The 27,997-nt window shown below is 44.5% G+C and overlaps 1 protein-coding gene across 1 annotated transcript; it reads left to right on the forward strand.

Moving 5' to 3' along the window:
• The first annotated feature begins 33 nt into the window (after positions 1–33).
• On the forward strand, positions 34–27,997 carry FBXW2 (F-box and WD repeat domain containing 2). The gene is made up of 7 exons (XM_049773072.1): positions 34–77; positions 5,084–5,593; positions 16,340–16,534; positions 19,095–19,228; positions 21,098–21,184; positions 21,909–22,078; positions 27,327–27,997. The coding sequence occupies exons 2-7, from the start codon at positions 5,104–5,106 to the stop codon at positions 27,613–27,615; spliced, it is 1,365 nt and encodes a 454-aa protein (XP_049629029.1). The 5' UTR covers positions 34–77; positions 5,084–5,103; the 3' UTR covers positions 27,616–27,997.

Consider the following 27,997-nt stretch of genomic DNA (forward strand, 5'->3'; position numbering starts at 1 on the left):
CCGGCTGCGGCTGCGGCTCCGGGCGGCCCGACCCAGCCCGGCACGGCCGGCTCCCGGGCCCCGGGGCGCTCGCTCAGGTCAGTCGGGCTGCGCGGGTCCCGGCCCTTCGGGGCGCCGGCCTGCGCGGAGGAGCCTTGGGGGGGCGTCCCCGGGAGCCCCCCAGAAGGAGCAAGGCCCAGTCGGGCTGACGGTCCAAAGACGCCCCCAGTGTGTGTGGGGTGTGTGTGTGTCTGTGTCTGTGTGTGTGCCTGTGTCTGTGTGTGTGTCTGCGTGTGGACACACGGTGTCTCAGCCGTGCTCAAGGCCTTTCTAAAACAAGACACAGCCAAAGCGACTAGTGCTTTCCTAAAAAGAGGCGGACAGGGCCCGGACACATAGCACGGAGGGGGGACGGTGGTTCGACTCCCATATGGCATCCCATAGGGTTCCCCCACCCCACCCCTACGACCTGAGTCCGGAGGAACCCCTGAGCGCACCCTGGTGTGACCCAAAAACCGATAAATAGAGTAAAAGGAGGCGCATATAGAAACCTCACTAGCTACGACACTTGCAGCTCTCTCTTTTTGGCCCCAGCCGAGGAGGAGAGGAAAGGGGATTGGTGTCCCGTTCACCATGCTCTCCCATCCATTCCTCTTCAGGGCCCAGGGAAGACAGACTTGGTTTGCTTTGGGGGTGATCATCCCGACCAGATGCAAGCCTGCTCTTGCCTTTGGGTCTCTGCTGTCAGCCGCTCAGAGCTGTGACAGACTAGACCGTCGCCTTTCTCTTCTACCTGGTTCGTTTTCTTTCAAGCAGAACCACTTTCCCCACAGTTGACAGGACTGCTACCGTGAAACTGCTGGGCGGGGTAATCCTAGTGTGTCGGAGGCCTGCCGAGATAGGTCGCCCATATGCTATTTGTTTCTTGCAGGCTGTGAGGTGGGGACAAACCCACTGGTACCGTTGTGAGCCTTGCGCAAGGGAACATGCAGAGTTAATACAAGCACAGAGATCACACCCATATTTCTCATCTCCCAATTTAGGCATCTTTTCAGTTCCTCAGAATTATGATGGTTAACATGGAAGTGTAATGTTTAGCCTGAAGTTGGGGACAGTTAAGACCAGGGCGAGCAGAGAAAAATACACCCAATGGGAAGTTATAGCCTCAGGTCAGTAGATGCCCTAATCCAAAATTTGAAACCCCACACTCCTTTTGAACTCTTGCCTTTTCTCCATGGCATTTTTTTTTTTTTTTTTTTTTTTGTGGCTTTTGGGTCACACCCGGCAGTGCTCAGGGGTTACTCCTGGCTCCATGCTCAGAAATTGCTCCTGGCAGGCACGGGGGACCATATGGGACGCCGGGATTTGAACCGATGACCTTCTGCATGAAAGGCAAACGCCTTACCTCCATGCTATCTCTCCGGCCCTCTCCATGACATTTTAAGCTATTTCAGTAGAAACTTTATGATAAGACCAGAGTTTGAAATGGAGGTTAGTGATGTCGTATTCAGCCTTAGTACTACCAAATGCTTTCCGGTTAGAAGTCCATAGGCATAAACTACCCAAAAATGCCTTTTAAGTTCCCATAGATTGGGCTGCTGCATGTTCAGCATGTTCCTGTTCTATTTGTGATTTTTCTCAGCCCTCAAAGTGAGTGATAACTTTCCCTTTTATAGACAATGAGACTGAAGCTTACGCGCTAGCTGTGCTTGCCCATGATCACCTAAGCATATAAGAAGTGGCTGGATTGGTAGACATCTATAGAGTATTTGCATTTATCTCAGTGCTTCTGTCTACTACTGTCCTTGATGGTTTTCCGTAATGGGAAGTTAACTGCTCTGGAAGTAGCTAGCTGTTCCATTATTGGAAAGCGCTAACCATTTAAAAGTTCCTCCTTGTGCTGAATTGAAATCCCATTTCCTGAAGTTTTTCCCCTAGGGACCTTGTGCTGCCAGAGCACAATATCGCCAGAGGCTGCAAGAGTCCAGTTTAGTTTTGTGACCCTAATTAGGAAAATTTCCTCTTAAAGTCTGTTCATTTTAGTAAAAGGAAAACTGGGTTTTGTTTGTTTTGAGCACTGAGTCTAGAATGTAGGGCCTTAAATATAGGCCAGATCATGTCCCTCCCCAATATTTTATTAAGTCTTCAAATGAGTTGGTGCTTTCTTTATTTTAAAAGTATATCTTTGGGGCCAGAGTGATAGCACAGCGGTAAGGCCTTTGCCTTACACGTGGCCAACCTGGGATGGACCCAGGTTCGACCCCCAGCCTTCCATATGGTCCCCCGAGCCTGCCAGGAGCGTCTTCTGAACTCAGAGCCAAGACTAATCCCCCCAAAAGTATTTCTTTGTCATGACTTTCACTTTTAGTGGAAAATACATCTTCCTCCAAAGGATTTAATAACTGAAGAAACAATATAATATGAAATTTGGGGTGGAAATTCTTTTTTTTTTTTTTTTTTTTTTTGGTTTTTGGGCCACACCCGGCGGTGCTCAGGGGTTACTCCTGGCTGTCTGCTCAGAAATAGCTCCTGGCAGGCACGGGGGACCATATGGGACACCGGGATTCGAACCAACCACCTTTGGTCCTGGATTGGCTGCTTGCAAGGCAAACGCCGCTGTGCTATCTCTCCAGGCCGGAAATTCTTATAAGGAGAGAGTTAAGAGACTATAATAACAATGTCTATTTTGTTCTTTTAAGGCATTTTCAATAAGGTGCATATTGGAAAGCTTGTCTCATAATCTTTAATAATGTACATTAAAATGGCAGGGTATAGGATTTAACTTCATTTGTGAATGATGGAAACCTGACAAATCTAGTAGATTTGTGGGATAGTGTTTGAATGGTCCAGAAAAGACTTATTTTTCTGTCTTTCTCAGTATGGGTTTTGGTGTTTCTTTTTTTTTTTCCAGTGAGAATTGCTTTAATGTAATTGAAAATAGAAGGTTGATAAGAGTTAGAATAAGGAGGAGCCATGCTGACCTGATTTTAAGTTGATAAAAACTTTTGGTGGATAGAATATTTTTGGCAATCACAAAAGTCTTTGAATCAATCAATTTTGAACTTGGAAGATGGCTGAGGGCCTAAGTACGTGCTTTGCACCCAGGTTCGATTCCCCAGAATCGTGTAGTTACCTGGCCACATTGTGTACTGCCAGATGTGTCCCCAAAACAAAAACTAATCAATAAATACTACTTGGCCCAAACCTAAGATTTCAAAACCATTATTTTAAAGTCCATTGACTGTTCAAAAACCAAAAGTGGTCAGTAGCTTAATGGGCTTGAGCTCATGTTTTGCATTCTGGAGCCCTCAGATCAATAGATCTCTGACATTGCATAGTCCATCAAGCATCCCTGGCTTTATGCGGAGTGGCCCCAGGCAACACTAGCTACGGCATCTTTCTTTCTCCTTTCTCCCCCCCAGCCCCAAGTAATAACTATTAGCAGATGGCGCGATTGGCGCGATGGGCATGGTGACATTCTCACCAAATTTGATACATAAATCACTTTTACTTAATTGACAAAGATGGGAGATGAGATCTGTCTTTTTTTTTTTTTTTTTTTTTGGATTTTGAGCATTACGCATGGCCTACTCTGGGCTCTGCATTCAGGAATCACTCTTGTCAGATTTGGAAGACCATAAAATAGGGATCGAACACAGGTCAGCCACATGCAACACAAGCACCCTGCCTATTGTACTTTCTGCTCAGCCTAAGTTGTCTTTTAAAAACGTAGACCTGATTTGGGTGCCATAGCAAGAAATTTATTTTCCTCTTGTACGTTATATTTGGAGAGAACATTTTAATTAATATCATTACCTAGAGGTAACCTGGTTATATTAGAAGGAACTTTTGTCCTATGGAAATTAAGGAAAAATAATAACTTCCCGTGTCTTCTCACGAACATGTCAACATGTGGTCAACCTTGGGAGAGTTGGTTTTCCCAAGTCTGCTTTCTTTTTCTCTTTCCATCAGTGTAGCTTCGATCATCTAGTGTCAGTTCCCACCAGACACTGACTGTTGGGTACTGGTGGCAAATTTTGTGTTGTTTCATTTAGCCCTGGGGCACTTTGTCCTTCTCCTGAGGGGTGATGCTAGGGAGGTGGAGGTAGAATTGTCACCTTTGGTCTTGTGCTCCCTATCTTATCATTGGGCTGTGGGCCTCCAGAGTGCAGCTTTCTTTTGGGAGGGTGCCGACCTTGAGGGCTCTGCTGACAGAGGCAGATCAGTTGCCTCTTTTGACCTCCTGCTTCATCTTTTGCAAAGTGGAAATGATGGTGCCTGTTCCTTAGTGTTTTGTGAGCATCAGGGTTACAAATTTGTCTTATTTGTGCAGGCTTCCAGAATCATTTTGCTCCTTTGGGCGTTTGGGTGAGCTCTTAGGAGGCCTGTTAAACAAACTGGGACCAGATAAGGCCTTTGATAATCAGGTACCGACAGGCTGTGCCATAAAGGAAGTGGAAGAACCAGATTACCTGATCCACATAATTATTCCATCTCTTTTTTTTTCTCAGACTTTTTCACCTGAACATCTGTTGCAAAAGCTACTATCAGTTAGTTTTATGATCTTGGTAATAGGTCAGATGGTGCCTAGCATGAGGGAACTTGGCTTTCTGTTTGTCATATCCCGGTGTGTGTCTGTGTGTGCATGTGCATGTATGTGTGAGAGACAGACACACACACATACACACAGTTGGTTTTAGTGCCCAAATAGACTCTATTAAATGGAGTTATGATGGTATTGATGGGAGATATATTAATAACTTTGTTGATGACTATTTTGTGAATCTTACTGTGAAGATCATGCAGCACGTGCTACCCTAAAAAAGGGGCCGGCGCAAATACTGACATAAGTTTCAATGACTTAGGTGTCCAAGCTCATGATTTGTTAAAGTATATTTTCTCAAATGTATTTTTGTCTTTGTGCTTGGAAAACTTCCAGATAAATATAGAATCTTTGACTGTGAAATTACAATGTAGTAAGTACCTAAGCAAAAATTGTAATTCTAAAGTTTTTACTGTGATTTTGTAATACTTGGTTTATTAGCAGTCTTGCTTTGAATGGTCTGATTGAGCAGAACTAATACAATATTTTGATGTGTCACAGGTAAATTTTTCCATAACCTTATGGAGAGAAAGGACTTTGAGACATGGCTTGATAACATTTCTGTTACATTTCTTTCTCTGACGGACTTGCAGAAAAATGAAACTGTGGATCACCTGATTAGTCTGAGCGGGGCAGTCCAGCTCAGGCATCTCTCCAATAACCTGGAGGCTCTCCTCAAGCGGGACTTCCTCAAACTCCTTCCTCTGGAGCTCAGTTTTTATTTGTTACAATGGCTCGATCCTCAGACTTTACTCACATGCTGCCTCGTCTCTAAGCAGTGGAATAAGGTGATAAGTGCCTGTACAGAGGTGTGGCAGACGGCATGTAGAAATTTGGGCTGGCAGATAGATGATTCTGTTCAGGACGCTCTGCATTGGAAGAAGGTCTACTTGAAGGCCATTTTGAGGATGAAGCAACTGGAAGACCATGAAGCCTTTGAAACCTCTTCGTTGATTGGACACAGTGCCAGAGTGTATGCACTTTACTACAAAGACGGGCTTCTCTGTACAGGTAAGAGACCATGCAACTGTGTTGTTGTTGGTTTGTGTTTTATAGAGTTTATGAATGTACAGAACGGCCGGCAGGTGTTAATTGTCGGATGCCATTTCAGCCCATCCCTCTGCCATTCTTTCCCCATCCCATCCCCTAATCCTCTTTCCTCCAGAGAATAAAATCACTCTATTTTATGTATTTGGAGCCTCCAAAGCAGCGCTCAGGGAGCCTTGGGTCTCTCTTGGTGATTCTCAGTCAGCTAGGCCAGTTGTCCCATGCTAGGGCCCAAGGATGTGGTGCTATTTGGGCTCTTGGTGCTGACAATTTCCTCAGCCACGCTGGCAGCACCTGAGCCTCCAGGGCCAGGCTTGGCAGTGTTCATGCGGCCTCCAGGCCTGTACTGTGAAGGGTAGGGACCGTGAGGTGCTGGGCATTGAACTGTAGCAGCTGCGTGCCTGGCATGTTCCTTAAATGCCTGTTCTGTCCAGTTCCAGAAGATGATTCTTTGAATAAAATTTTCTGATTATATGCCAGAATTTTTTTTTAAGCTTGGTGTTTATGAGAACTGCCTTTTTCTTGCTGCTGCTTTCTCAGTCTTCCAGTTGATTTTTTTTTTTCTATCGGTGAATTTATTAATAAAAAAATAGCAGTGGTTTGTAGACTTACTTGGTCTACTGCCCACTTTTCAGGGGAAAAATGCAGAACATTACTGGTAATTCTACTTTCTTTAAGTGAACAAGCAAAAATACAACCCTTCAGGATCCCATTGTTTTTGTTTTGGGGCCACACCTGGCTGTACTTACTCCTGCCTTTGTGGTGGGGATCTCTCCTAGGAGGCTGGGGGTGGTGGTGGTGGTGGGGGAAGAGATAAGGAGTACTAGGGATTGACCCTAGATTTGCTTGCATGCTTTCCACCCCTGGAAAGCACTTTTCAGTCGCACCCCAGGCTACTGCTGCAGGAGGGTCATTTCAGAGTCCTCCCTGGGGCATGGGGTTGCTCTTTGGGAAGCATTGTTGTAGAGTAGTCATATGTGTTATGCACAGACAAACTAATAAAGATGTTGCCTCAGACCTCAACTGCTTTAAGGTCCCCTCATTGGTTCCCTGGGCCCAAGTGGCAGAAAGAAGACTTGGCTACTTGGTCTGTAAGAGGCCCTCGCCCCAGGCGGGGTAAGAGTGTTGGGTTACGGAAAGCCACTGAAGTCTGGTTGTAGGGTCCAGCCTCAGCCGCAGGGAGCTGGCTGTTGGGACTCACAAATCAGTCCTACTAGCATCCACCAGTTGACCCAGCGGTTCTCTTTCCGCCATCCTTGTTCCAAGACGAATAGGGCTCTTCATCTGCTCTCTCCACTCTTGGGATTCTCAGTCCCAAGATCTCAGTGAGGAGTTTGCCTCACTGAGTATTCATTGGTTCCTCTCCTGGACTTGTGTTGACTTGTGTTTCCCCAGGCTCCAGCTGAGTTTTCCTCTGATACTCTGCTGAAACCACATTATGAGTCGGTACCATACAGAACAGTGACCCTTTCCAGCAACCTCACGAGAGGCATAAAAAGGGGTTCTTTGAAGGAATAGGCCAAAATCTGCCACATTCTTTGCTTTTGTGGGCTCTCTACAGCAGTGCTCAGGACTTAATTCCTGGCTACTCAAGGGTTAGTTCTGGCCTTGCTCCAGGGAGCAAACCTAGGATTGTCTGCTGCAAGGGCGTACTATCTCTTCAGCCCCAAATTGGAAACTAAATAACCTAAACTAAACTACCCTCAAGTAAAAGTAATATTGTAGTTGGAAATGGATTTTGATTCAAAGTATCTATTTCTCCTAATAGGAGTACACTTTGCAACAAAATAAGTATTTCATAAAATCTTGTATGCAACAAGACAAGTATTTTGTAAAAACTCCTGTGCGGATTAAAATGTGGGGGTCTGACTAGGGATGTGACACAGGGGTCAAGGCTTGTCTGCATGAACTTGGCTTCTGTCGCCAGCGTTGCCCCTCCCGTGCCCTGCCTTGTGGCTAAGCCGGCAAGTAGTCCTAGTTGTTTGGGAAAAATTACTGAGACTGTAAGGAAAAGCTGGGAAGGAAAGGAGTTCTTGCTCTAGGAACAGGGGTCCTCAAACTTTTTAAACAGGGGGGCCAGTTCACTGTCCTTTCAGACTGTTGGAGGGCCAGATTATAGTAAAAACAAAAATTATGAATAAATATTTATGCACACTGCATATATCTTATTTAGAAGTGAAGAAACAAAATGGGAATAAATACAATATGTGGCCCGCGGGCCGTAGTTTGAAGACCCCTGCTCTAGAATGTTGTTTCTAAAAAAAAAAAAATTTCCAATTGAGCTTGGACATAGTGGCTCAGGCAGATAGAGGGTGGGAGCATATGCTTTGCAAGAGCCCCCATTTGATCTCTTGCACCAAGTCCCCCAAGCACTTCTAGGAGGGAAAAAATTTAAGATGATTTCTGGGGCCAGGAGAGATAGCACAGCGGCGTTTGCCTTGCAAGCAGCCGATCCAGGACCAAAGGTGGTTGGGTTCAATCCCGGTGTCCCAGGAGCTATTTCTGAGCAGACAGCCAGGAGAAACCCCTGAGCACCACCGGGTGTGGCCCAAAAAACAAGAAAAAAAAAAAAAGATGATTTCTGGGGCCGGAGACATAGCATGGAGGTAGAGCGCTTGCCTTGGGTGCAGAAGGTCGGTGGTTCGAATCCCAGCATCCATATGGTCCTCCGAGCTTGCCAAGAGCGATTTCTGAGTAACCCCTGAGCGCTATCCGGTGTGACCCAAAACCAAAAAAAAAAAAAAGATGATTTCTAATCACCCACTGGGATATTCTATGTGATGTTGTTGTTTATTTTGTTTTGGGACTACACTTAGATCCTCAGGAGTTACTCCTTCCTCTGCACTCAGGAATTACTCCTGTTGGTGCCTAGGGGACTATATGAGATGCTGGGTATTGAACACGGGTCATCCCTGTGCAAGGCATGTACCCTACGCGTTGCTATATCTTTATGTAAGTGTGTCATGTGATCTCTTCTTTAAAATGCGAGGCATTTATTTTATCAGCATGCTTTGAGAGGGTGGGGTAAGACTACACCCGGTGGTACTCAGGTTTACTCCTAACTGTGCTAAGGGATTACTTCTGGTGGGGCTTAGGCCTTGTGAAACCAGGGCAAACAGTACCTGCAGTACTGTTTATTTCTCCAGACCAGTTTTGTGGAATCAAAGTTTAAGGCATTTTGTGGTCTGCAGCTACTTCATTCTTTACATTATTTCCTTTGCATATGAGCCTGTGTACTGAAACGCCAGCATCTGGTCCTCAGCACTTGGATGTACTTTCCTCAGGGTGCTAATGATTTTTCCTTGTTCTTTGGACCAATGAAAAGATAAAGATTCATTTCAAGGGCTATGATGCCAGTATTGTCTTTGAGCTTGGTGATGATTTTTACTCAGGTACTACGTACTGGCAATTGGCTCATTTTGAGAACCACTCTGGGGGGCCAGAGCGATAGCACAGGGTTTCAGTGCAGCTGACCCAGAATGGAACTGGGTTCAATCCCCAGAGTTTCACAATTGGTCCCCGAGCCTGGAGTAGCCCCTGCGCGTCATCGGGTGTGGCCCAAAAACCAAAAAGAATAAAAGAACCACTCTGGATTCTTAAAATCTCTCTTATCAATTTTTGGAATGGAAAGTAATACCTCAATTACTTGGAACAGAAAGGAAGTAGGCATTTCATTGAATTTTCTGGCTCCCTGGAGATGTATTATAAGCTACAATCATAACCCAACTTTTTTTTTTTTTTTTTTGGCAGAGCTGGGGTTCAAATTTGGGCTCATACTCAAGCGTTTTCTGAGCTCTCCCTACGCTATGTTTTTACTTTGTTCTTTAGCTGAGACTATATGCTGTTTTGTTTATTTATTTATTTATTTTTGTTTTTTTGGGCCACACCCATTTGATGCTCAGGGGTTACTCCTGGCTAAGCGCTCAAAAATTGCTCCTGGCTTGGGGGGGACCATATGGGGACTCCGGGGGATCAAACCTCGGTCCTGATCCTTGGCTAGCGCTTACAAGGCAGATAGATACCTTACCTCTACCTTGCCGGCCCCATGCTGTTTTATTCTTATTCGAATTAAACTAAACAGGTTTGCTTATTGAAAGTTATGTTTATGAAAATAATCTGAAGAATTGGTTTAATTTTTCTAAGAGCATTATTGGGACTTTACTATTGAGAAGTATTTCTTTGAAAATTGGAGCCACAGGACGAGAGTAATAGTGCAACGGGGAGTCACTAGCCTTGTACACAGCTGACTTAGAAATGATCCTTGGTGGGCCGGGTGGTGGCGCTAGAGGTAAGGTGCCTGCCTTGCCTGCGCTAGCCTTGGACGGACCGCGGTTCGATCCCCCGGTGTCCCCATATGGTCCCCCTAAGCCAGGAGCAACTTCTGAGAGCATAGCCAGGAGTAATCCTTGAACGTTACCAGGTGTGGCCCAAAAACCAAAAAAAAAAAGAAAAGAAATGATCCTTGGCACCCCTATCATTCCCTGAGTCTGCCAGGAGTGATTCCTGGCAGAACAGAGCCAGGAGTGACCCCTGAACACCTCGGGTATATCCCAAAACCAAAAAAAAAAATAATTAAAGATATGTTTACACCATCTTGTTAATTGTAGCATAAAATAATTAACGATGGGGCTGGATGGCGATGGATGGCGATGGATTCCTTTCTGCCACCCCAGGCCACATGGCTCTGCAACTCCATCCAGCCGGCCGGGTCCCAGGCCCAGGTGAAATCACTCACTCACACGCAGGCTTCAGGAAGAATCATCTTTATTCATGCCCTAGCCACCACAGGTGTGTGGCCTATGTCAACCTTTCAAGCACAGCATTATTTTGCTAGCCCTGCATCTTATCTCCTGTTAGCCATCTTCCCTTTGGGCTCCATGCGGCCCAAAGATCCAAAAGCCGGCAAAGAGACAAAAGGGGCGCCGAATCCCTTTCGTCCCAGGCTTATCTAACTTTTTCCCCGACCCCCTCCCAGGAATGGGAGGTCTTGCAGGAAGGGTCACACCTATTATCCGGTTCCCTAGACCCCTCCCAGAAATGGGTGGGTCTTGGGGTACACCACATTTCCCCCTTTTTTTAATATTTTCATGTGCCAACGTAATAAAGTGAAAATTAATATACCAGCCCTTTTCAAAAAACATATTTTTTGCAAAATATACTTTACACCTGTAACCTAAAATTCTATTAATGCTTTTTTTATCCAAGCACTATTTTGGAACTTTCATGTCTATACTTTAAACTATATTGGGGGAACTTCAATGTTCCTATATATTTCCTATAGCGCAAGTACTTTAGCATACATGCATAACATACATTTTAAAAACAGGCTAAGCTACATTAAAATACACAGTAAAACATTTTGCAATTGAAAATATTAACTCAGAAAGACAACAAAACACATTTAAATTATAAAGAAAATGACTTAAGACAAAGATGCAGGGTGGTTAGAATTAGATGTTTAAATGAGCTAAACTGAATTACTTCCCTTTTATTTTTATTTTTTAACCACTAACTAACTAAAATTTAGCCCATCAGACCAACTATGAGTAAAATATAACGACCCACTACTTTTCTAACACCTAAAACCATAGTTCAGATGATTAATTTGTTCCACGCTGATCTCACCACGTGGCTTACGTTGTAAACTGTTTAAAGTTCAGATGTTGTTTTGTGTGTCCCACGCTGATTTTTACCACGCTGGCTTCCTTCCATGGTTTCAGGCCCTGCAGACGGTTTTGTAGACCATGAGGTTGCAGGTTCTGCTGCTTACTGCCGGTTCGCTTCTGCAGTTTTACCTTAGTGATCTGGAGGATGGATTTCAGGCTTGCCGCCGGAGCAAAAGCTGAGCTGAGCCGAGCCGAGCCGAGCTGCTTGGAGCACCATCACTAATTATTTTATGCTACAAATGGCGCTCCGAACTTTGACCTGAATCCTGGACCCAAGAAATCAGCAAAAATGGTGAGATTTCTGCTCTTCTGTTTGATTTTCGCTTTGTTCAAATGCAGTCAGCCCAAAGTGTTTGGCCACGTAAAGCCATGTTCAAAGATGGCCGCAACCCCTTCTAGGGGCAGAAGGGCAACTGAAAGTACAAAGGTGAAAGCTTGCATCACCTCCAGCCCAGGCCCAGAACTAAAACTTTGTTACAAAAACCAAAAACCTGGGCCTCTTCAAAAACTTATTAAAAGTCTAAATTGGAAACGGAGGAGAAAAAAGACTGTATTTAAAGTGTGACATTGATTTTCTAAAAATGACCTTTTGGCATTGATTTTGGATTGCGATCTTGGAAATTTCGAACTGAAACTTTTAGTTTTAACTAACTTTTATCAATTTAAACACCCCAAAAGCGCCCTGTGAGGTTGTGGCCAAAAACTGCTTGCTAAGTGCTGCCCAAAGGAAAAAAGCGTAGAAAAGCTCCAAGCCGCTCGGCTCGGCTCGGCTCAGCTTCAGCTATTGCTCCGGCGGCAAGCCTGAAATCTCATCCTCCAGATCACCTAAGGTAAAAACTGACAGCAGACGCACCGGCAGTAAAGCAGCGGAAACCTGCAACCTCATGGTCCTACTAAACCGTCTTGAGGGCCTGAAACCTTGGAAGGAAGCCACGATGGTAAAATCAGCGTGGGGACCAAAACATACATCCTGAACTTAAAAAGTTTTAAGTAAGCCATGTTGGTGAGATCAGGCGTGGAACAAATTAATCATCCTGATCTATGGTTTAGAGGTGTAGTAAATTAAGTGGGTCGTTATATTTTTACTCTAGTAGTTGGTGATGAAGTAAATTTTAGTTAGTGGTTAAAAAAATAAAAATAAAAGGGAAGTAATTCAGTTTTAGCTCATTTAAACATCTAATTTCTAACACACCTGCATTCTTTGTCTTAAGGTTCATTTTCTTTATAATTTAAATGTGTTTTGTTGTCTTTCAGAGTTAATATTTTCAATTGCAAATGTTTTACTGTGTATTTTAATGTACTAGCCTGTTTTTAAAAGTTATGTTATGCATGTATGCTAAAGTACTTGTGATTAGGAAATATATAGGAACATTGAAGTTCCCCCAATATAGTTTAAAAGTATAGGAACATGAAAGTTCCAAAATAGTGCTTGGTAAAAAAGCATTAATAGAATTTTAGGTTACAGGTGTAAAGTATATTTTGCAAAAATATGTTTTTTGAAAGGGCTTGTTATTAATTTTCACTTTATTACGTTGGCACATGAAAATATTTAAAAAAGGGGGAAATGTGGTGTACCCCAAGACCCACCCATTTCTGGGAGGGGTCTAGGGAACCGGATAATAGGTGTGACCCTTCCTGCAAGACCTCCCATTCCTGGGAGGGGTCGGGAAAAAGTTAGATAAGCCTGGGACGAAAGGGATTCGGCCCCTTTTGTCTCTTGGCCGGCTTTTGGATCTTTGGGCCGCATGGAGCCCAAAGGGAAGATGGCTAACAGGAGATAAGATGCAGGGCTAGCAAAATAATGCTGTGCTTGAAAGGTTGACATAGGCCACACACCTGTGGTGGCTAGGGCATGAATAAAGATGATTCTTCCTGAAGCCTGCGTGTGAGTGAGTGATTTCACCTGGGCCTGGGACCCGGCCGGCTGGATGGAGTTGCAGAGCCATGTGGCCTGGGGTGGCAGAAAGGAATCCATCGCCATCCATCGCCATCCAGCCCCATCGTTAATTATTTTATGCTACAGTTAATCTTGTTAAAACCTTATATTTTCACTAGGGTAAATTGTTGCATTCTGGATTTGGCAGTAGTTTATAAGTGACTCTCAGATTAGTTTCCTGAAGAAACCTAATAAACATCAAAAAGAATAGATGACTGATGGGTCGTAGTGATGGCACAGCAGGTTGGGGGACTTGTTGACCCAGGTTTGATTCCTGGCATCCTATAGGAGTAATCTCAGCGCAGAGCCAGGAATAAACCTTGAGACCACCTGTTGTACCCCCCAAACAATAAAGAACAAAACAAATTGATGGTTAATGAAGTCAAAGGAGATACCTAGCTTCCTATTTACTGAAATGCTAAGAAGGAAAATTGTGCTTCAATCGCGTTGTTCAATAGATGCTTATCTATTAAATGCCCACTTGCCTGCTGAAAGAAAGGCAAGATGAGGACATCCATGATGAATTAAAGCAAGCCTTTCCTTAGAGATGCACCCTGGGTAAAGCCAGGAAACTTGATTGCATGTTAATTGCTTCTTAGACTCTGGCTAATTGGATAACACTTGCCTTTGGCTCGGACAATTGCTGCTTCACTCTCAGAAATTACTGATCTACAAGGATTTGGGTTCAGAGGTTGTCAGATCTACTAAGAAACCGCTAAAAATCTCGGACTTTCGAGAAATGTTTTGGTCTTTTGGTTTGTTTGGGGTTTATGTCTAGTGGAACTTAGGGATTACTCCTGGCATTCTGCATGGAGGGTTGATCCAGATTTTTGCTCAGGGGCCATGCAGTGGCAAAGGATTGAACCCATGCCTCCTGCCTGTAAAGCATATGCTCCTGTCCCCATCCTGTATTTTTTTCCCATACTGATTGAACAGGAAAAAGGACCCAGAATTAGGAACTTCAAGTAGACCAGTGTTTCTTACTTCTGTTCACACCTAGATCTATCTTTTTGATAGTATATATTTAAAATAGTTTTTTTTGAGGTAAAATTCATAGAAGATGGACTTATCTGCATATGCACATTTAAGAAGTCAGAATAAAGCCTAATCACTGAGAAAGGTCTCTAGTTAGGCCTGCTAGAAGCAGTAATCAGATGTTCGCACCTCCATTTGCATACCTCGTCGTGAGCACCTCGATTCTAAAGCAGAATCGTTGTGATACAGACGCCATCTGTGTTGTGATTTCAACGTGTTTGAAAAGCTTATAGTAAAATCGCTTAAAAAGCAAAGAACATTTTCCCGTCAATTTACCCTGATTGTTGTACTGATAGAAAATCCAGATTATAAGTTAAAATTGTAAATCTGTTTTTGTAAAATAGGCGTATTGGGTAAGACACCTAAGAACAAGGTTTTTGGGGCTGGAGAGATAGCACAATAGGGTGTTTGCCTTGCACACAGCCGAATCTCACCATTCCATAGGGTCCCCCGAGCCTACAAATAGTGATTTCTGAACGCAGAGCTAGGAGTAACTCTTGAGTGCCGCCACATGTGACCCAAAAAACAAACAAACAAAAAAAAAAAGAACAAGCTTTTTATTTATGAATATAAAATATCAAGGTAGTTCCTGTTTTGGTAGCTAATAAGAATTGCATAGTAGCTATCATTCTTGCCCACAAGATGTTGGTAATACTAGCTTCTGATCCCCCCACCCCATCCATCATATGACAACTGAAGCCATGGAGTTTATTTCCTTATGAGACAATACATCTATTGAAACCTTTTGACTGAGATAAATCTAGAGCTATTCCAAATGAAACATTAACTTTTTACAGTTCATATGAGGCTAAATAAGTCTGGATGGTAGGGGAGTAAGGGTAGAAATTTTTTACATGATGAAAGAACAGCCGTTGAAGTAGAATTGACCCAGTTTGGTAATTGATTAGATGTTTACCATGGGAATTGGGACTCAAAGCAGAATAGAGGTTCCTGAGAAGGTAGCAGAACTGGTCATAACAATAGAAAGCAACTGGGCCAGAGCAGTAGCGCAGCAGTAGGGTGTTTGCCTGGCACAATGCTGACCCATAATGGACTTGGGTTCGATCCCCACTGTCCCATATGATCCCCCAAGCCAGGAGCGATTTCTGAGCGCAGAGCCAGGAGTAACCCCTGAGTGTCACCAGGTGTGGCCCAAAAAACAAAACAAAAAAAAAGGAACAGAAAGCAAAAGAGCAATTTGATGTGCTGTTCAGTTGCACAACCTTGCGGGTTTTTTGTTTGTTTGTTTTTTTGTTTGTTTTTCCCCTGGTTTTTGGGCCATATCTGGGGACACTCAGGTTACTCCTGGCTCTGTGCTCAGAAATTGCTCCTGGCTTGAGGAGTGCTCCGTCCTAGGCTAGCACACAAGTCAGACACCTTGCCGCTTGTGCTACTGCTCTGGCCCCAGCGGTTCTTTGTTTTAAGTTGGGTGTTTGAGTGGAGATTCCCATACATCTGGATGTGCAGGGTCCGAGCTTTGGAGAGTGCCAGAGACAGATGGAGAGTCAAAAGAGAATATTGAAAGAGTGAACTTTTAGAGGAGTGGAAAAGAGGAAGGTCAAGAAAGAGAAAGGCGGGCCCAGAGAGATAGCACAGGGGCGCTTGCAAGGCAAACGCCGATCCAGGACCTAAGGTGGTTGGTTCAAATCCCGGTGTCCCATATGGTCCCCCATGCCTGCCAGGAGCTATTTCTGAGCAGACAGCCAGGAGTAATCCTTGAGCACCACTGGGTGTAGTCCCCCTCCCCCCCAAAAAAAAGAAGAAAGAAAGAAAGAGAAATGCTCAGGGACAGTGAAAATTGCCTGTCTTAAGGAGGGAGGCCTGCCTTCAAAAGTTTATTCAGCTGGTTGCCTAAGTTAGGTTCCTCACAGAAGCCTCTCGAGCTAAGATCTGCTTCTATCAGTTAAGTATTTCAACCAAACCCACTAAGATATTACCCTTTGCTTTAAAGTTCTATTTTCTTCGTTAAATGCCTATTCTCTAGTTTTATAGTAAGTATTGTTTTTCTTTTTTTTTCTCTTTATTGACAGGACTCTAATGTTTGTTTTCTTATTAACCTCTCTTTTCTTGAAGGGTCAGATGACTTGTCTGCAAAACTGTGGGATGTGAGTACAGGACAGTGTGTTTATGGCATCCAGACTCACACTTGTGCTGCAGTGAAGTTCGACGAGCAGAAGCTTGTGACGGGCTCCTTTGACAACACTGTGGCCTGCTGGGAGTGGAGTTCCGGAGCCAGGACCCAGCACTTCCGGGGACACACAGGGGCGGGTGGGTTGCTCGTTTTTTCAAGGGTTTCTTCCCTTACTTTAAAGCCAAGAGTACTACTCCTCTTCCATTCTGTTTTGTTAACGTCGCAAAGTGTCCCCTACCCGCTTTTCAGTCACTGCAACTTATTCTTTTGTTCAGGTTATTATATTGGAATTTTTCTTATTTAAAACTTATTGGCTTATTTAAAACTCTCCTATGTTTCCTTGGATCCTTAGATCAGAGGGAGGTAGTTCTTTGTTTCATTTGTATCCTATTGGGTAGTCTGTGTCTGTGCTATAAATTCAGTCCACTTTATTTGCAGAATTAGGGCTGAAAATATTTTTGGAGTGACAGTGGCTTCTAGATTTTGATACCTGTACCGATTGGATCAGTTTGGAGCTTGGTGGAATATTGATGAAAATGAGCCACTACCTAGAGATGCAAAAGAAGCAGGTAACTGAATGTTTCCTCATAGTTTTAGAGCAGCGCTTAAGGACCAGAAACGGTCATTTGGCTATAGCCTTGGGACTTGAGCTATTTCCCAGTCTCCTGAAGCAGGTCCTTTTTCACTTTCTTCTGAGGGTTATAGTCTAAGGTTACAGTCTGCCATATTTTATGGCAGACTTTGTAAACTCCTGTTAGGTTGAGTACCTCTGAGGCTCTGGGTTTCCCAGTGATCTGTGTTCTCAACACACAGAACACTTACTTGCACAGAAATACGTCATTACAGTTTCATCGCCCTACCATGCAAAAAGCTCCACAGGGAGAGATCCTGCTTGCCCTTAGGTTCTGAGTTTCTTGCACATTATCTGTGTTCAGTAGTAATTCTTTGAAGTAAGCCAAATTGTTTCGTTACCTCAGTTGTTTTTTTCCCCCATTTCTTCGTTGATTCTATCATTTTTCTGAGTTTGCTGTTGCCAGTTGTAGAAGTTGATATTGGAAGATCAATGACTTACAGTGGAATTCATATATTAAACAGTGATATTCCACAGTATGATTTCTAAGTGATTTTATACTTGATGAACTCTGTGGGCCCTACATTAAAATAGTTTCTCCTTTTGCTCGCTGGATATTGCTGTGGCTTTTCCTAACTTCATGCCTTGGCTCTTCGTTCCCTCTGCCCACAGTTTTCTTTCTTTGCTTGATAAACTCTGCATGTCCTTCATGCCCAGCATCATCTTTGTCCTGATGTCCTCCCTGATACTCTTGAGCAGAATTCATCATTCTTTTTTTTTTTGGTTTTTGGTTTTTGGGCCACACCCTGTGACGCTCAGGGGTTACTCCTGGCTATGCGCTCAGAAGTTGCTCCTGGCTTCTTGGGGGACCATATGGGACGCCGGGGGATCGAACCGCGGTCCATCCTAGGCTAGCGCAGGCAAGGCAGGCACCTTACCTCCAGCGCCACCGCCCGGCCCAGAATTCATCATTCTTGTTAGAGAAACAGAAGTTTTGTTTCTCCAACAAACAAACAAATGCAAGTTTGTTGAGAGCACTCTAAGAAACACAACTTTTTCTAACAAGAAGTAATTTAAAAGTTTTTTCACTTCCTCCTTTACCCCTCATTTAGACTGAATTCCCTAGAGAAAAGGCCAGTAAGTTCCTCTCTGGTTTCCCAGTGTTCTTTAGAATTTGACATATATTTTAAGAGAGATATTTGAGGGGCTGGCATGATAGTACAATGTGTAGGGCATTTGCCTGGCCTGTGGTTGACCTGGGTTTGATCCTTGAGCACAAGGCCAGAAGTAAATTCAGCCATCAGGAAGCCAGGTACGGCCCAGAAATCCAAAAAGTAAGACAAGTAATTTAAGTACTTGATGTGCTTGGTCACTGTCATGGATGGTGTGTGTGTGTGTGTGTGTGTGTGTGTGTGTGTGTGTGTGTAAATCCAGATGTTGGTCACTGTCATGGATGGTGTGTGTGTGTGTAAATCCAGATGTTGGTCACTGTCATGGATGGTGTGTGTGTTTGTGTGTGTGTGTGTGTGTGTGTGTGTGTGTGTGTGTGTGTGTGTGTGTGTGTGTGTGTGAATCCAGATGCTGTTCCTGGGGCAATGGCTAAGGCCTTTGCTTTTGTTTTCCTCCTCATACTGGCTGCTTCTGCCCAAGGGCAATGTTTAGTAACTTTTTTCTTTCTTTTTTTTTGTAACTTATTTTGTTGACTTTTTTTGTCTCACTGCAATAAATAGTGTGAATGAGAGCGAGGAAGGCCACCTGGTTGCATTTTGTTTTTCCTCTGTGTAATCTTGGAAAGTTATGTGGAGCATCCATCAACCAGCCAGTCCTGAGAACTGCCTTTATCTCCGGCACTGGATTTTGTCTCTGACCTTGAAGTACGCACAGATATGAGATTGTGTGACTCCAGAGGCTTTCCTCCAGCCTTAGAATAATAAGCTGCAGTGATGGTAACAGTCCTGTTAGCATGGGTATTTATAATAAAATTGCTGGCTGCTTATGGCAGCCATGGTCGCCAAGTCATGTCATGTGGCATAGGCATAGCGAATATATGTAGTTTTTTTTTTAATCTCTTTAAGAAGACCCTTCCCTAGGCACGTCTTTTAACTTTGTGTATGTTATGTCACTAGTGTTTAGCGTGGACTACAATGATGAACTGGATATCTTGGTCAGTGGCTCTGCGGACTTCACTGTGAAGGTGTGGGCTTTATCTGCTGGGACGTGCCTCAACACCCTCACTGGGCACACGGAATGGGTCACCAAGGTAGGCAAATGTACAGAAGAGATCTCCTTCCATCATGCTCTGGCCCTGGTGGGGGGGGCAGTTTGGAGGAATTGGGGGTGGATGGAGGATGGTAGATGCTTTGTAAGTGGTAGCTAACGATCAGGTGGAGCTGTAAGTGTACCAGTGGACAGCAGTGACTGGCTTCACAGTGATGCTCGTATCACCAAAATCTAACTGCTAATGAATAGCTTATGGGCATGGAAAGATGCTCACAATGTTTGTTGTATAAAGGAGGCAAAAATAGATTGCATGTGAAAACCAGATAGAGGTTGATATCAATTTCTGTGTGTGTTACGTACTCAAGTTTTGGTAACTCAAGGTTACCAAACATTTGTCCTGCCATCCCCTTTCAGGGAAAAAAAAATACCAGGCCGCAGGGGCCGGAGAGATAGCACAGTGGTAGGGCTTTAGCCTTGCAGACAGCCGATCCAGGGATTCAGGAGGGACCGTGGTTCGAATTCCGGCATCTCATATGGTCCCCAGGCCGCAGGACAGTACAGTGGGTGTGGCGTTTGCTTTGCATATGGCTGACTTGGGTTTGGTGTCCAGCATCCCATATGGTCCCCCAAGCACCGCTGGGTATGGCCCAGTTACCAACAAACAAAAAAAAAAATCACTCAATACCCCCCTGAAAATCTGTTTTCCTTTTTTATAGGGAAGGGCTTGGGTTTGGGGGCTTTACTCAAGGGTACTCGGGGCTACACTGAGTAATTCTGTGCTCGGTGTTGCTCCTGACAGTGCTCAGAGGACTGTTCTTGGTGCTGGGGATTGAGTTTGTTGACCACATGCAAAGCAAGTGCTGTAAACTCCTATGCTATCTCCCCAGCCCGGAAAGTAGGCTACCCTCTTTAAGAGATGATAGCACAGCAGATATGCCGTGAGTGCTGTGGGTATGCCCAAATACCCCTCCCCCCAAGAAAGATGAAGCAGGAAGTGCCCTTCAGTTGCACTCTAGGCAATTCTGCTCCCTGGATCTCTGCAACACTTCCCTTCCCAAACCCCCGGGAAAGTATTGTCTACAGGATAGTTGTGAGAATCAAATCCAGCATTAATAATGGAAAGGTGCTCTTTATTTTTGGAGGGCCACACATGGTGGTGCTGGGGCCTTTACTCCTGTAGCTGTACTTAGGGCTCAGTCCAGTCAGTGCTCAGGGGACCAAATGTGCTAGGAATTGCTTCTGTGCTTACCTCCTGTAGTAACTCTCCAGCCCACTTTCTTCTGTTTCTTTGTTTTATTTTGGGGTTTGGGGATCAGAGCTCAGGGATCACCCCCAGGAGGCCATATGGGGTTTTGGGGGTTGGACTCATTGGCTGTGTGCAAGGTAAGCATTTTACCAACTGTATATTTCCCTGGCCTCCTTTTGTTTTTAAAAAATCAGGCAACCTCCCTTGAAATGCTTTCCTAGACCTAACCACAATATTTTATCCATGGCTAACAAGAATGAGCAGAACAGGGGCTGGAGTGCACAGCGGTAAGGCATTTGCCTTGCATGCAGCCAATACAGGAATGACCGTGGTTTGAATCCTGGCATCTCATATAGGCCTCTGAGGCCTGCCAGGAGCGATTTCTGAGCACAGAACCAGAAGTAACCCCTGAGTGCCGCCGTCGCCCCGTGTGACCCAAAAACTTAAAACTTAAAACATAAAATAAAATGAGCAGAACGGAACTACTGAGAGAGGAGAGAAGAGAGAGGAGAGAGAGAAAGAGAGAGAGAGAGAGAGAGAGAGAGAGAGAGAGAGAGAGAGAGAGAGAGAGAGAGAGAGAGAGAGAGAGAGAGGGGGGGGAGAGAGGAGTCAATGTAGGAACAGTAAAAAGATCTTTCTGCAATGTGGATGTTTGTATTCTAGGTGGTTTTACAGAAGTGCAAAGTCAAGTCTCTCTTGCACAGTCCTGGTGACTACATCCTCCTAAGTGCAGACAAATATGAGATCAAGGTAAGGTCGTACCCTCAAAGAAAAGCATACTTTGAAATAGAAAATTAAAATGATTTGGCAAAGGGAAACTATTTCGAGGAAGATAGTAGTGTCTCAGTCTAAACTAATATCCATTGCAAAGAGAATTTTATTAGATCTATCTGGAACTTTATAACTGAGGTTTTTTAGATGCATATGATTTTTATTCAGTGAGCACAGTTTGATATTTGACTTATAGTAATAGACACAGAATATTTCTTTATGCAAGTTATGAGAGTATACGTACTGAATATCAAACATTTCTGAAATCACTGTACTTGTACAGTGATTGTACTGTACTTTGTTTCCCTTTCTTCCTCTTTTCCCTTCCCTTCCTCCTAACCCCTTTCTCCTTCCCTTCCCTTCCATTCCCTTCCCTCTCTTTTACTTTTTACCCCCTCCACATTTGAAGTGTGCATTCTACTACCTAGCTACATCCCCAGCTCAAATCATTCCCCGTGCTAAGACATTGTTATCATCAGTAACTGAGGTTTTATTGGGTCAACAATTCACTCGAGATTTCATAACACAACCATAGAGTTAGAACTTGCACTCAGGTTTCTCATTTGGAAAGCCCAGGTTCTTTCTCAAGTTCTTGCCATACTTTGTATTTGACTTTAGCAAACAGAATCCAAATCATGTAAGGATGAGCTTTTCCATAGTCATGCGATCTGCCATCTTTCCTCATTTTTTTTTTTCACTGTAGATTTGGCCCATTGGGAGAGAAATCAACTGTAAGTGCTTAAAGACACTGTCTGTCTCTGAGGATCGGAGCATCTGCCTGCAGCCAAGACTTCACTTTGACGGCAAATACATCGTTTGTAGTTCAGCACTGGGTCTCTACCAGTGGGACTTTGCCAGTTATGACATTCTCAGGTGCTTTTTCTCAGACAGCTATCTTTAAGTTGATTGCAGTTTAACAGGGCTGACTCAAAGTTTAGATAAGCCAATGAGTCGCTTACTTTTAGAGTGTTTACTACTTCAGTTATAAGTAGAAGGATAGAGGGGCCGGAGAGATGGCGTGGAGGTAAGGCGTTTGCCTTCCATGCAGAAGGACAGTGGTTCGAGTCCTGGCATCCCATATGGTCCCCCAGCCTGCCGGGGGAGATTTCTGAGCATAGAGCCAGGAGGAACCCCTGAGCGCTACCGGGTGTGACCCAAAAACCAAAGAAAAAGATGATGGATAGTTATGTGTTTAGTAAAAAAGATAAAATCTAGAAGCATCAATCTAAACTATTCAGTCCCTACAGAGCCAGTGGTGAACACTGGTTTCATGCACGCAAGGCCTGTACTTTATTTTTATATCACTGAGTCACATATCTGGTTTTAACTGCTTTCATCTTATAGCTGGGCACAAAGTGAATCCATGAAAGGGGAAGGCTCTTGCTGAGCATCCCAGAGCCCGCATTAAGCCAGCATTTATGATTGTGTGCATCTGGCCATTCAGCCATTGATCCATTACTGGATCATTCAGCATATGAATGATCAGCATATGATTCAGCATATGATAAGCATAAGGCTTAAGGCACCAGCTATAGAGGAGAACCTGTGAAAGTTTTTGATGGGTTAAAAATTCAAGTGATGGGGCCTGAGAGATAGTATGGAGGTAGGGTGGTTCAAATCCCGGCATGGCATCCCATATGATCCCCTGAGCCTGCCTCGAGTGATTTCTGAGCACTGCTGGGTGTGACCCCAAAACAAAAAATATCAGGTAATGTGGCCAGGACTCCCAGCATCCCATATGGTTGTCCATGTGTGTGCTCCCCCTCACCCCTACCCCATGCCTGCCAGGAGCAGTTCCTGAGCACAGAGCCAGGCATCGCCAGCTGTGATCAAAACAAAACAAAACAGTTCAGGTGATCAGCACGGGAAGGTCAAGTCTTCTATTGTTTTGAATTAAATAGAGGTGTAAAGGCAAGCTGGAATAGAAGTGTAATCTTTTTTTTTTTTTTTTTTGGGCCACACCCGGTAACGCTCAGGGGTTACTCCTGGCTATGCGCTCAGAAGTCGCTCCTGGCTTGGGGGGCCATATGGGACGCCGGGGGATCGAACCGCGGTCCATCTCCTAGGCTAGCGCAGGTAAGGCAGGCACCTTACCTCCAGCGCCACCGCCCGGCCCCAGAAGTGTAATCTTTTTAATACACTCAGTCTTGATAGGTTTAGCTCGATTGTGCATTTACCTTTCTCGGGTTTTTCCTTTCACCTTTTTTTCTTGGCCCCACCCAGCTGTGCTCAGGGATCACTTCTGGTTAGCTTAGGGAAACATCTAAGTGGCCTGGAATGAATCTTTAGTGTAGCCATGGCAAGGCAAGAAGTCAAACAGCCTACACGCTGTATTATCCTCTTTCCAGCCCTTTTCTGAGACATTCTTACTCAGAATGACATGAGTCCAGCGTCTTAGATGAAAGTAGTGTTCATTTTTGATATTTGGGCACATTAACTTGAATAAACCTGCAAGATTATTATTTGCTTCCTGGAAGAACTACGTTCAATTTTTCTTTGACAAAGGACTATTTTGTCTCCTGCAATCCCCCCCCCCCCCCCCCAACACAAATAAACCAGCCCTTTTTGAAGCCCTAGTGCATTTCCTGTAGCTTCCGTTGCTGGGACCAGGTAGAGGAACTTGAGCTTTGAAGTACTTTAAAAGAAGTAAAGCACAAATGACAACAGCATGTTGCTGAGTAAATTTAAGCAGCGATACGATCTCTCCAGCACAGTTAACTGGGTGCAGCAATGTCGGGTTACCCGCCATCCTGTCCAGGTCGCAGTGCAGGAATGACTGTTCACCGTCATAGTAATCAAAATTAGGACCTGCATTCTGTTCTGGAGTACATTTAGTGTTTGGAGTGAGCACGTCTTTATTAGGTTCAAATTGTATCCCCGAGCCACAGGATGTTCTGTTTCTTTGCATGAATGGAACTCACTAGACCTCTTGCTGTTTTCTTGGTTTCCTTTGACTCTCTTGTCTGTTCTTGGCACGGTGCTTTATTTGTGGACAAGTGTGTATGCATCATGCGCCTTTTTAATAAATTTCGCTAGATACTGATTATCAACTTAACAAATTGATGGAAACTACTCACCGGCATTCAGGGGAGGGGAGCGTTCCGAGCAGGGGTCCTCAAACTTTTTAAACGGGGCCAGTTCACTGTCCCTCAGACCATTGGAGGGTCTGACTCTAGTAAAAACAAAACTTGTGAACGAATTCTTATGCACACTGCATATATATTATTTTGCAATGAAGAAACAAAACAGATACAAATACAATATGTGGCCCGCGGGCCATAGTTTGAGGACCACTGCTTGAGTAACTGATTGAAGCTGGAGAGGTCAGTTCAGGGGAGAGCCGTCTAAGGGTGTAAAACTTAAGTGAGGCCTTTATCAAGATTTGAGTCGAGCTGCTGAAAGGGCCCAAGAGTAGATGTGGGGCGACCTATGAAGAACTATTTGCGGCCGTGTAGGCAGTAGGTGATGTCTTTAATCGGAGTTATGCCAGAACTAGGGAATAAATCAGAGGTGGAGTCAGTAGATCGTAGTGGTGGTTGGCTTTTTAGTTTGAGTGAGAAAGACTGGGTGATTCCAAGCTTGAGCAGTGGTTGAGCTAGTCAGAAAATGGGCTGGCTTGGTAATCTGTTCAGTTTTAGGCAGGTGGAGTATGAGGACACAGTGTCACTGTTTAGTTTGAGTGAGAAAGACTGGGTGATTGCAAGCTTGAGCAGTGGTTGAGCTAGTCAGAAAATGGGCTGGCTTGGTAATCTGTTCAGTTTTAGGCAGGTGGAGTATGAGGACACAGTGTCACTGTCATTCACTCCAACCATGGAATTTGCTTCTCTGCGGCTCTTTCTCTTTGACCCTCGTCTCTCTTATAGACTTTTTTTTGGGGGGAGGGTCACATCCGGCAGTGCTCAGGATTTACTCCTGGCTCTATGCTCAGAAATCACTCCTGGCAGGCACGGGGGACCATATGGGACACCAGGATTCGAACCTACCACCTTAAGTCCTGGATCGGCTGATTGCAAGGCAAACACCACTGTGCTACCTCTCCGGGCCCACAGCTCAGATTCTTAAGCTGTTTCTTATTTGTCCCATCTACCAGGTCCTGCCTACTTTTATTTTTTGGAATTTTTTTTTTTTACTTTTTCTAATTTTTATTATAATAGCGTGACTTAACAAGCTTTTCATAATACATCATTTTAGGCATGAAATATTCAAACACAATGCCACCACCAGTATGATCTTCCTTTTGACAGTGTTCCCAACCTCCCCCCCCCATAGTCTGCCTTTTCATTGGCACAAACAAATTTACCTCCACATTGCTTGTTACAGCACAAAGACAAATGAAATTATTAAAAGTTAGACAGCACAGGTCAATTTGAAATGATTGTTCTCTCTCTCTCTCTGACGTTATCAAACTCAATCTCTAAGGATTTAGAGGGCCATGGTTGGTACTGCTTGAGTCTTCTGTGTCACTCTTTAGGCTCCTTCATCTGAGATTGGTAGATATCTGTGTCCACGGTTCTGTCCATTTTGATGGACATGCTAGTTGGTAGTTTTTGGTAGTTTTGTTTTGGGACCACACCCAGTTATGCCCAGGGGTCACTCCTGTCTCAACACTCATGAATTATTACTCCTGGTGGTGCTTGGGGACCAGATGTATTGCCAAGGATTGAACTCAGGTGTGCTGTGTACAAGGCAAGTGCTCTCTACCCTCTGTACTATTGCTCTGGCTTCTAGTTGGTAGTTATATAAAATATAAGCTCCTGGGAGCCGATCATTTGGTCATAGAGGATTTTGTATGTCCTTGGTATTATGGTTCTTTACCCAGTGCCTCCAAGGATACTAACTTTTCTTTTCAGCCCTTTGCCTTACTAAATGTGCAGACAACAAAAACTAAAGTTATTTTTGTTTTGTGTGTTTTAGTTAATGTCTCCTATTCTATGCTGTCGTTGATGTTTTGAGAACAGCCGATCTCCTGTCAATAGGTTTTGGAAATATTGGGGGAAATTGTATTATTTTCAGCCATGTTCTGTCATGTTTAGAGAAGGACCTATGCATTTGCTGCTTGAGTGAATGGGATTTACTTGAGTCTTCTGATTGTTAGTGCCTGTTAGCCTGAGTAGGTTCCCCAGGCCAGCGTATAGGAACCGACCAGCACCTTTTCACTTAGTGCTAGAAGTTGAGTCTTGCTTTCCAGCTCTAACTGTACGTCCCTAGCCAAAGGATTTATCCTCATTGGGGTCTAGCTTTCAGATCATAGAAAGAAAAGAGACTGTTACTGAGATGATCAAACCTTTCCAGTGGAGGGGGCAGGAAAGATAGCATGGAGATAAGGCATTTGCCTTGTATGCAGAAGGATAGTGGTTCGAATCCCAGCATCCTATATGTGCTTCCCGGGGCCTGCCCAGGATCCTTGAGTCAGGAGGAACCCCTGAGCTATGCCGGGTGTGACCAAAAAAAACAAAAACAAAAACCTTTCTAGGGGAGAAGGGCTTTATAGGCTCTTATCAGTATTCATCTGACATCACCTTTGTCCCTAAATGGCTGTGATACTGTGTTATTGTGAAGTATTCCATACTCTTTAAATAGACCCATTGTTCTCATATTATTTTTATCTTTTTTGGGGGGGCTCACCCAGTGACCCTCAAGGGTTACTCCTGGCTCTGCTCAGAGAATTGCTTCTGGCTCAGGGGCCATATGGGACTCCAGGGATAAACCCAGGTCCATCCTGGGTCAGCCATATGCAAGGGAAACGCTCTACCTACCGCTGTGCTGTGCTTTCTTTCACTCCAGCCCCATATTTTTCCTTCTTTCTTCTTATTAAATATTTTTATTTAACTGTTTCACATGTACTTAGATTTTATGTTGGTTTTAAATTTCTCCAAGGGGCCAGAGGGGATCACTGTAGCATAAACAGAAGCAAATTTTTTTCTTTTTGTTGGTTTTTGGGCCACACCTGGAGGTGCTCAGGGATTACTCCTGGGTGTGTTTGGAGATTACTTGTAGCAGGGGTCAGGGGTGCTTTGGCTTGCTTCCAGGTCAGCAGTGTGTAAGTGCCTTCCCCGTGTGTCGTTGCTTGAGCCACAAAAGTAAGTTTCTGATTCCTGTTTCCTCCCTTTCGCCCCTGTAGAGTCATCAAGACCCCTGAAGTGGCCAACTTGGCCTTGCTTGGCTTTGGCGACGTCTTCGCCCTGCTGTTCGATAACCGCTACCTGTACATCATGGACTTGCGGAGCGAGAGGCTGATTAGTCGCTGGCCTCTGCCCGAGTACAGGAAGTCGAAGAGAGGCTCCAGCTTCCTGGCCGGCGAGGCGTCCTGGCTCAATGGACTGGATGGGCACAACGACGCGGGATTGGTCTTTGCCACCAGCATGCCTGACCACAGTATTCACCTGGTGTTGTGGAAGGAGCACGGCTGACGCAGCTGGCTGCCGCCGCAACTGACTGGTGCCCGGGCTGCGGGTTTTGAGTGCCACGTGTGTGGCAGCCGACTGCATGAACCAAAGTTCTCACCTAATGGTATCATCGCGCAGTGCACAATCATTTCTCTCTGTTGGCCAGGAGGCCAGGGCTGGGGCGGGGCGGGGCGGGCTTCTTTTATCGGCATTCAACGCAGCATGCTGATGGGGCACACCATTGACTTCATTTGTGCTTAGTTCTGTTGGTCAGTACCAGAGATGCATTTGGAGTTCATCTTTGTTGGATATTGGTTTTAAGTAAACAAAGTTAACTGGTTCATTAATCCGCTAATCGGTTGCCTATAAACACACATGCAGTCTGTTATTAAAGCTTTTTACCGTT

Source organism: Suncus etruscus, chromosome 5, assembly GCF_024139225.1.
Source record: "Suncus etruscus isolate mSunEtr1 chromosome 5, mSunEtr1.pri.cur, whole genome shotgun sequence".
Taxonomy (NCBI): domain Eukaryota; kingdom Metazoa; phylum Chordata; class Mammalia; order Eulipotyphla; family Soricidae; genus Suncus; species Suncus etruscus.

Coding starts and splice junctions, on each gene's coding strand:
- FBXW2 (XM_049773072.1), top strand. CDS start 5,104: ATGGAGAGAAAGGACTTTGAGACATGGCTTGATAACATTTCTGTTACA. Junction 19,229..21,097: donor ACACGGAATGGGTCACCAAG/GTAGGCAAATGT, acceptor TTTGTATTCTAG/GTGGTTTTACAGAAGTGCAA. Junction 21,185..21,908: donor CAGACAAATATGAGATCAAG/GTAAGGTCGTAC, acceptor TTTTCACTGTAG/ATTTGGCCCATTGGGAGAGA.